Source organism: Cornus florida, unplaced genomic scaffold (assembly GCF_030987335.1).
Source record: "Cornus florida cultivar Cherokee Brave unplaced genomic scaffold, ASM3098733v1 CherokeeBrave_3.0.0_Hap2_Chr08, whole genome shotgun sequence".
Lineage (NCBI taxonomy): Eukaryota > Viridiplantae > Streptophyta > Magnoliopsida > Cornales > Cornaceae > Cornus > Cornus florida.
In genome coordinates this window covers 63,407,367-63,418,179 of record NW_026775578.1, presented here as the reverse complement: position 1 = coordinate 63,418,179, position 10,813 = coordinate 63,407,367, and the positions used below count along the sequence as shown (strand labels likewise).

The window sequence follows — 10,813 nt, the reverse complement described above, 5'->3', positions numbered from 1 at the left end:
CATCATTTTGGTGAATCCCGCCACCCACTTTCTTTCTCCTTCATCATTTCTTCTCTCTTCCTTCTTTTCTTATCCTTCATTTCTCATTATTCCATTCGGCCAACTTGCCCATTTTTCTCATACAAAGCCACGTGAGAACTCAAACCAAAGCAATAATTTTGCTAAGAAATCTATTCATGGGTCCCGCCATCATCTCTCTAAATCTCGGTTGCTCCCTTCTCTTCACTCATTCCATCAAATATATATATATATATATATATACAAGAAAACAACCAACTAAATCAAACCCACAAAATATCTCGTGGGTCCCGCACCAAAAACCACCATCACCATTCTGATTTTTGCTTCCTTTTCCAATTGCCGCAATCCAAAGATATATATATATATATATATATATATATATATATAAACTGTATACACAAACTACACCTCCACTAAAATAACCTCAAAATAAAAAATCAAAATTAAATCAATTACTAATTTTCCTTCTTATCACTTCGGCCAGCCTGCTCCCAACAAACATATATATATATATATATAGCAACAAATTCAAATTCTAAACTGAACTTGATTCAGTCTCCAATTTAAAATTAAATAAAATCACTAAAAATTATGGAATAAATATAATTTAAAATTTTAAAATCCCAGTTATCACATTGTCACATTTCATATTACTTTGTCCCACAAATTGCAATTTCAAATTATGAAATTGTAATAAAGAGCCCTATTAAATAGTGGCTGTATGAATAAAAACTTAAACTGAAAGCTAAAATGAAATATGTATATATATATATATATATATATTCCATGGAACTTATGAAGTATGCAAGTTATGGAATGGTGGACATGAAAAAGGAGGGTTTGTGGTCCTTTTATTTATGCAAATCCAAAGACCATATATTTTCAAACTTGAAATGGAATTATGGAAGCGTTTTGTCTACACCATGCAAAAAGACTTTCTGAAATTGGGAAGACTTTGGTGTAACTAGAAAGATAGTAACGAGTAAATGAGATGAATCTCATTGGAATATCGATATATCGTTGGATGACAATCACGTTCCTAACACCTGTAAGTAGAGAATGAGTTCTATTTCATTAATAAAATTTGAGTTTTGGATAAGAAGATTGAATTATTAAGTGGTTCGAGATCATGTGGTCCTAACCAATCAAGAAATGCTCATATACACCCAACTTGGAGAAAAATTTTCTTGCACTTTTAATACTTCGTTGTCTGTGCGATCAACTAATTGTATCATGTCACCTAAGTAAAAATATTTTATTTTAGTGAGTTCTACCGCTACATGACAATATTTAATACGTTGGTGATACCATATCCTCGCTATAACCTGCTTAATTAAGTTTTTCTCCCAACCTTGCACCTATGAATCCAAGTTTATCACTAACAGAACATAATAATATATAGAATTAGCAATTTTCCAGCCAAGTCAATGAAGTGGTAAAGGTTGTCATACACTTGTATCAATATCTCATTTTCCTTTGGCCCATGAATTTCAATATCAAACCAAGAAATCATAATTAAGACGCCAATGGAGACTTAAAATCTATATTCCGTGTAACAATGGAGACTTAAAATGGAATTATGTAAGCGTTTTGCCCGGGTCACAAGCAAAGACTTTCGGCAAAGCAGTCATATCTAACTTATATGGGTAGACTTTGCAGTTGTGAAGACCTTGGTGCAATTGGAAAGATCGTAGCCAATGAATGAGATGAATCTTATTGGAAGTGAAAATTAACACGTTTGACTTTATTATTTACTTTATTTTATTTATTTAAATACGCATAATCACGTGCATCGTTCAAGTTCAGATATTTTGCACTCTATTAGAGTTGAAATTAACACATTAGAGTTTACAATTTGTCCCAAAAGATTACTTATCTTTTGAGTCACTCGCGCGGGCTGTGGTGGTGTTTAATTCTCTAGCCTAAGCAAATGATAATTCAAATACCCACTAAAATAATAGCATGTCTCATACATCCCTTCACCCCCTCAACCCCCACCCTTAAAAAAATAAAAATACATCATTTTTAGAATGAACTTCATACACAAAATTGAAAATGGATACAAAAACACCATTGTGATTTTAATCACTGGCACCCAACAAATCCAATTGTTCAGTGAAACCACCTACTTATAAATATAATAAATAATCAGGATAGAATCTTGGTAGGCACTAATAATTCTTTGAAGGGGTGTGGAAAAAATAATAATAATAAAATAAGTTTAAAATTTTATTATATATAAGTAAAATTTGAGGGCTCTAAATGAACATTTAAGTAGTTTATTATTCATTTTTCAACAAAATATAGATAAGTATTATTTTCTATGTTTTTTCTCCCCTCTTATTTTCCCTTTTACTGAACAATAGGTATTTGTTATAAAAACACCCTCGAATACTGAAAGAAAATTATTAGGAGCTCATATCCTGGAGTCGTGCCCTTGTATTGAAAAAAAAAAAAAATGTATTTGTTATGAAAAGATTAGTTAAGCTTGTGTGATAACAAAATTTGAACATTTTAATTGGTCATTTTGCATTAGTTAGTTATTAATGGGTGTAGGTGGAACTCAAATCCTCATACATGAAAGAGAGTATTTTTTAAAGCACTGTGCCTAATTTGAAATACGAGTACAAAAAGTCCTGTGAAACAGAGTCAAAACAGACTTAAAGAGGGGAATAATTTAATGAAGTGTTCATTGGTTTTGGTGGGACAACACGCAAAAGACTTTGTGTGGAATTATAGAAGCGTTTTGCCCACGTCACACGCAAAGACTTTCTGCAAAGAAGGCAAAGAGGTCACATCTAATATGTATAATCCAAAGCCCTATGAAATAGAGTCAAAATAGAGTTTAAAGAGGGGAATAATAAGTGTTCGTTGGTTTTGGTGGGACAACACGCAAAAGACTTTATGTGGAATTATGGAAGCGTTTTACCCGCATCACACGCAAAGACTTTCTGCAAAGAGGGCAAAGAGGTCACGTCTAATATATATAATCCAAAGACTTTGCAATTGCAAAGTCTTTGGCGCAATAGGGAAAATAGCTAGTGAGTGATATGGATCCCATTGTGAGATATATCGTCCTATAACAATTACGTCCCTAGCACCCGATGGAGCCTATTTTGTTAAGAGAATTTGACAATTTTGTAGAAAGATTGCTTCAGAAAATATCGATCACATTACGTGTATAGAAAATTTGAAAAGAAAAAATTATGAGGAAACACTCTTACTGTGAAGCGATTAGACACCATAGTGAAACACTAGTTTTATTAAGAGTCACCAAGATATTAAAAATTATTCCATAACCATTGGACCTTATTTGGGAAAAATTAGTAGTACCAATAGGATTTTGCAAGAACTTTGGACAACTCTTTAACTTTAAAATAAAATATAAATGAAAAACAAATTATAATAGTTGTCCACAATTTCTTTCTTTACTTTTTTTTTTGATAGGTGAATTTACTCACATACCCTGCTTGAACATGAAGCATCAACATAAGAATTTTTCAAAACAAGAACTACTGATTTCCAGTGTCACCAATTCCAAAACCGAAGATAGCTAAATCAGATGACGTGAAATTTACTCAATTTTCTTATATCCCAAATTCCCAATTGCAAAATATTAAAGTAGTAAATTCTAAAATAAAATAAAAACCACAGTTTGGCTTCAGTTGAAGTTATTGGCTGTTGATATTAAATATGTTAATAAAATGACTAGAAAACAATAAGGCTGTTTAAAATATTGTTGTCTAGCTTACAAATTGATAACATCAAACAAAAGGCTTCATTTGTTTCGGTTAAAACATTATAAAAAAACATGCATATTGTATTTTAAACTTTTTTGATTGCTTGTACAAAGCTTTACATAAAAAATTTGAATAAAGAAAAATAAAGGTATCTTGGAGAATTATATACATGTATAAATAATCACATTTTGTATTCTTTTAAAGGTTTGAGTTAAGAAAAAAAATATTTGATTATAATTACTTTCGGTTTTTCCGTTCGGTACACCGTAATCAAGTAAGCAATTTACCAAATCACACATATTTTACATTTTATATTTTGGAATGTTGGAGAGAGTTTGAAATTTTGTATATTAAAGAGCTCGTAAAAACTGTTGTCGGTAGAAAATATTCAATAATAATAGAGAGTTTTATAGAATTGTAAATTATTTTTATGATTAAGTTTTATAGAATTGTAAATTATTTTCATCATTCTAAAAGATTATCTGCTATTGTGAATTGTAAATATTTCCATGTGTACACCTATTGAAAGCATTTACCTTCAAATAAAAAAAAATTTAAATAAATAAAAGAAGTTTAGTCATACGATTTTAGCAATTATAGTTTAATCTAAACCTTCAATATATATTAAATCTTTTGATACAGTATTATAAGTTCAACATATATATAGATATAGCTAGTATTAGTTACTAGCTGTTGCTTATATCCTTGCATGACTATGGCAAAATCCATGACAGATGTTAGCATTAATCTTGCAATTGTGTTTCTGATTACTTCAGTAGTACTAACTTTTGATACAATTGTGGTGTTTTGTAGTGGAAACAACAGCTCTCATCATGTGGTTTGCGTGGAGAATGAAAGACGAGCCCTTCTGAAATTCAAGCAAGATCTAAGTGATCCTTCAAATCGTCTCTTCTCATGGGTTGCTGATCAATCAGGAGGGGACTGTTGCGAATGGGTTGGAGTTGTCTGTAACAATTTAACAGGCAATGTCCAGGAGCTCCACCTTCAAAATCCTTTTCTTGACGCTATATTCAATGTCCAATATCTAAGTAATGATGAATATGAAGCTTTTGAAGCATCTATGCTGGGAGGTAAGCTAAACCCATCCTTACAAGATTTGAAGCATCTGACTTACTTGGATCTTAGCGGCAACAATTTTAATGGGATTCAGATTCCAAGCTTCATTGGTTCCTTTGGGAGCTTAAGATATCTTAATCTCTCCTATGCTAGATTTGGAGGTGTCATCCCGAGTCAACTAGGAAACCTCTCTGGGTTGCACTTCCTTGATCTTGATGGAGTTTTTGAAGGAGTGATTCCTCATCAACTGGGGAACCTCTCCAATTTGCACTATCTCAGACTTGGAGTTTGGTATGATGGCAATCTATATGCTCACACTCTTGAATGGATTTCTGGTAGTTCCTTGTTGCAGCACCTTGATCTGGAGAACGTGAACCTCAGCAAAGCACATGATTGGTTGCAGCAAATCAACATGCTCCCTTCTTTGGTAGAGTTACACTTGGTCTATTGTGGGATTCATCACTTTCCTCCTTTACATATTCTTAATTTTACTTCTCTTGCCGTCCTTGATCTTTCTGATAACCCTTTTGAATCCTTCATCCTACCTGATTGGCTGCTTAGTCTTCGTGGCCTTGATCATCTCAATTTGAGATTCTGTGGTTTACATGAATCAATTCCAAGTGGTCTGAGAAACATCACCTCTCTTAGATATCTTGATTTGTCCTCCAATCTTTTCAATTCTACAACACCTGATTGGCTATCTAGTTTTAGCCGCCTTGAATACCTTGATTTGTCCTCCAATCTTTTCAATTCTGCAATACTTGAGTGGCTATCTAATTTCAGTCATCTTGAATATCTTGATCTGTCATGGAATTTGTTCACAGGGGGATTGCCAAGATCCTTTGAAAATCTTTGCAACTTGAAAGTACTCATACTTTACGAGAATAACTTGAGCGGTGATATACTGGAGATTTCAAACATTTTGTCTAGTTGCATTTTAGATGAAATAGAAACTCTAGATTTAAGCTACAATAAACTTCGGGGCCATTTTCCTGAACTTGGAAGATCTAAAAAATTGGTCTCTCTTGATCTATCTCATAATTCTCTTTCTGGTGAACTTCCAGTGTCCTTGGGAAGATTACATTCTCTGAAGAATTTAAATCTTTATAACAATAATTTGAGTGGACCTCTTCCTGAAAGTCTTGGCCAACTTGCACATCTAGAAAGTTTTTCTGTGTCACAAAATTCATTACAAGGTGTCATCTCTAAAGTCCACTTTGCCAACCTCACACGATTGAGGTATCTTGATGGATCTGGGAATCAATTGTTCTTGAATGTTAGTCCAAATTGGGTTCCTCCATTCCAACTTGGGGAATTCTCATTCAGGTCATGTCGGTTAGGTCCACAATTTCCCCATTGGCTTCACTCACAGAAAAATTTAGTGATTCTAGACATATCACATACAGGAATTTCGGATACCATTCCTAGGTGGTTTTGGAACTTATCATCTCAGATTTCCTATTTAAATATTTCTCACAATCATATCCATGGTGAGATTGTAGATGAGTTTTTAGCCGTATCTGTGCCATTCAGTGCGATTGACTTAAGTTCTAACCACTTTAATGGTACATTGTCTCGTTTGTCGTCAAATATATCGACACTGGATCTTTCGAACAATTCTTTTTCTGGAACTATTTCTCAATTTCTGTGCTACAAGATGGATGAATCTAAGAACCTGCAACTTCTTAATCTGGAAAGAAATCTTTTGTCAGGAGAATTGCCAAACTGTTGGACAAACTGCAATAGCTTGGAGTTCATAAATTTAGCAAATAACAATCTAAGCGGCAAAATCCCAAGCTCCATGGGATCTCTAGATTTTCTCGAATCGTTGCATTTACGAAACAATAGCCTATCTGGGGAATTACCTCTGTCGCTGCAAAATTGCACAAGGTTAGTGGCTATTGATTTTGGTGAAAATGAATTTTCAGGAAGTATACCCACGTGGATAGGAGAAAGGCTTTCAAATCTCAAGATTCTTATCCTAAGATCAAATAAGTTTCAAAGCCATATTCCTAAGAAACTTTGTGCACTCAGTTCACTTCAAATCTTGGACCTTGCACATAATAATTTTTCGGGAAGTATACCAGCATGTTTCATGAATTTGAGCGCTATGGCCATACAACAAAAGTCAAGCAGAAGAATGTCATACTGGCCTAATTCTACCACTTCATCCTCTTTTGAAGGTTTTTTAGAGAATGCATTGTTGGTAATAAAAGGACAAATGATGGGATATAGCACTATTCTTCAACTAGTTACGAGCATAGATTTTTCAGATAACAATTTATCAGGAGAGATCCCTGAGAAATTGACGAGTCTCCGAGGGCTTCATTCATTAAATTTGTCATATAATCTTTTGACAGGAAGAATTCCAAAGGATATTGGTGCTATGGAACAACTAGAAGCCATTGATTTCTCCATGAATCATCTTTTTGGTGAAATCCCTCCAAGCATGTCCAGTTTGACACTCCTAAGTTACTTGAACTTGTCCTACAACAATTTGAGTGGAAAAATACCATCTAGCACTCAACTTCAAAGTTTTGATGCATTCAGTTATGTTGGAAACAGTTTATGTGGACCTCCTGTAAATAACAACTGCGGTGTTAACGATACACCATGTGCTATTGAAAATGGAGCAGACAAAACAGGCCATAGATTTGCAGTGGACTGGTTCTATGTTAGTATGGCACTAGGATTTGTGGTGGGCTTTTGGGGTGTAGTTGGTCCATTTCTGTTTAACAAGTCATGGAGATTCGTATGTTTTCAGTTCATGGATAATATCTGGTATAGGTTTCATAGCGTTATATGTTCACGTGGATGATACAGCAACATAAATAAAAATTGTGATCTTTATTAATCTGTAATGCAATCTGTGATTTTCTGCATACATAGATGATTGAATTATGCTTTCATCATTCTCTTGCATCAATTTCCTATCATCAGTAGCACTCAACATCAAAAGGCCATTTGTTTCTCAGCCAATAGTGCCATAGTAGATTGAAAGCAGTTAAAACACATATTTTAACTGCTTTTTGCCTGTAAATAAGGAAATTATGTGGCTGCATCTATTTTTATTTTTATTTTCATTTTTAATTTTTTTCTTCGGTAATTTTAGATCTCGTATAAACTCACAAACCAAGAAAAATAAAAAAAATAAAAAAATAAAAATAAAAAATTTAATGAATATAATGTTGAATAAGTACGTTATTAAAGTATAAAGTAGACCAAATCTTGAGAAACAAAAAAAGCAAGTATAGACAATCTGTTCTTAAGGTATCTTATTATTTATTAACAAAAATGCAAACCATGAGGAATATAAAATAGATCACCCAATTCTAGGTCTAAGCGAAAATCAAAGACTAAATAAAAATAAAAAGTGTATGCAGTGCCATATATACAACCTATATAAGATGTTAGGAGAAAAAGAACAAAGGCAGATTTAATCTTAATATTATTTCGACAAAGAGCCTGCTTTTATATTCAAACAACGACTTCAAATTTTTTTTTTTTTTTAATTATTATTATTATTTTATTTATTTTATGGACTTTTCCTTAAGCAACATCGAAAAATAATTGAATATATGTGTGTGTATATATAAATATGATTTTAGTCCACATATCTATATGTTTAGTTACTTTGAAGGAGAAATTACTGGATGACAATTGGAGGACCGATTAAATACAAACTTCGAGATTAACAAAATATATATACATATATTTACAAGAGTATATTAATATATTATAAAGTGTCATGATTGAAAAACTTTCATTAAATTAGTCCACCAAATGTTAAATAGACCAAAATCATTCAATAATTTCTCACTTTTGAAGGCACTTCGACATTTAAAATAGTTCTAAAATTGACTCAAGCATTCAAACTCATTTATATATAATACATGCATGTATTCAATTATGTGTGCATATGTATCCTAGTAACATCCAAACCAAAATGCAATAAGCATGCAAACTCATTTTCATTCACATTTTTATTTTATTTTTACATTTCTCGTTTAACAATAAAATTTAGAGTCACTTACAAATTTACAAAGAACTTTCATATTAGAGCAAATTACACACTAATAGAATGTTAAACAATTATTATTTTGACTTTGTGTGAAAAGTCAGTAATGCCCTATTTTTCATAAAAGGACCGGCAATATTATCCGTTGAAAAAAGAAGGCTAGGGAGTGTCGCCAAATCTCAGAAATGGTCAAAATAACAAACGTTAAATGATTTACCTGTGTATAATTTGACAAAACCTCATGTGAGTATGGTTCAAGATACGGAGAGCTTCTAAGAGAGTGCAGACACACAAATCCATCCAAATATGAGTTGTAAAAGTAAGTATTCTTCCTCATCTACAAATAGATCTACAACTCATGCTCAAGCAGTAAATTTTCCACAACACTGTCATGTGATCATTAAATTTAGCATACATTGAACAAAACGAAGGTTAATTAATTGCCAAAAAATCAAGATCACTGCATGCATAAGTGTGTGTGTGTGTGTGTGTTTGTGTGTGTGTGTGTATATATATATATATGTATGAGCGTACAGACATCCATAGTAGGCTAGTAGCCATTTTGCCTATAAGTATAGGCAAATTAACTCTGCTGAATAAACAATAAGCATCCATAATAGGCTAGTAGCCATTTTGCCTATGAGTATAGGCAAAATGATTCCACACCATTACACCATACCAAATACATTGTCTGTTTTGCAATCACCACCTTGTATATATATATATTCTGTTCTGCAATCTGATCAATTCATTCATCAAATCCACCTTACAATAGCCATTAAATACAGACGACGGGTTTACACTATTAATATCACAAATTTATTTGTTTAATAAAATAACAAGGCGCGCTTCAACTGCTGATGAGTAAAAAATATGAGATTCTAATCAGACACAATTAAAATCACAGCTAGAGAAGAGTGCCACAATAGAAAACTAACACATGCAAACAACATGGGAGTCAGAATTCTATAAATGCATGCCTTTGCTGTACAACTCAAAGTTGCGAAGAAGCAACATTACATTATAATATAGTCAACGAAAAAAAGAGAATGGCAGAGCATACCGAAAGATCAGATGACACAGAATTCCTCAGTATAGAGCTGGCACAGATGGAAAAGAACAGCAGATCGTCCTTTGGTCACCTGCAGGCATCCAGTTTGAAGAGTAATAATAGTAATCTTACTTCAGATGAAATGCCATTTAGAGAAAATGACGACGAAATAGAGTTGCAGTGGGCTGCAATTGAAAGATTACCCACGTACAAACGACTTAGAACATGATTATTCGGCAAGGAAGGGGAGATGAGTAAGGCAGCGATTGACGTCGCCAACCTTGGAGCTCTAGAACGGCATGTATTCATTGAGAAGCTCTTGAAGAAAATCGAGCAAGATAATCACCAGTTGTTACGAAAAATGAGAGAGAATTGCCAGGAAAACATGAATCATTTAATTTTGTCCATCCTTTAATTTCTACCCTTAAATATATTGTTCATTCATAGTCATACTCGTAGTCATAGTTATAGTCATTCATGCATATTGCATAGAAAGAAAAAATAATAATAATAATAATTAATTGTGAACCTATCTTTACGTGAACTTGTGATCGGTACCTTCAATTTTTTTTTGTTTCAATAATTAGACTAAAGGGTCATTACTTGGTTAAATGCTAAAGCCTCAAATTGAAAAGTGCAAGAACACGAATTCAAGTCTTGAGAGCAGCTGCTTTGTGCATAGGAAAATTAAATAATTTCTGGGCCGAATTCGGACGAAGCAGCAGGACTCTTGTGCATAATAATGAAAAAATTAGTCACACTCCAAAACCCATTATAGAAAGGACATAAACCAGTGTATGCCTTTGTTATTTAATGCCTAGATTAGAAGGCAGGACTCCATCACAAGTCTCTAGTACAAGAAATAGGTACTTGCTATGAGCGCAGAAAACCTGGTCTTTTATATGC

General features: G+C 33.0%; 1 protein-coding gene across 1 annotated transcript; it reads left to right on the top strand.

Annotated features, from left to right (window-relative positions):
- The first annotated feature begins 4,376 nt into the window (after window positions 1–4,376).
- LOC132271873 (receptor-like protein EIX2) lies at window positions 4,377–7,699 on the top strand. The gene has a single exon (XM_059773374.1). The coding sequence runs from the start codon at window positions 4,471–4,473 to the stop codon at window positions 7,654–7,656; it is 3,186 nt and encodes a 1,061-aa protein (XP_059629357.1). The 5' UTR covers window positions 4,377–4,470; the 3' UTR covers window positions 7,657–7,699.
- Window positions 7,700–10,813: the final 3,114 nt, after the last annotated feature.

Bases quoted from the DNA above. Each gene is read 5' to 3' on its own strand.
- LOC132271873 (XM_059773374.1), top strand. From the start codon at position 4,471: ATGACTATGGCAAAATCCATGACAGATGTTAGCATTAATCTTGCAATT.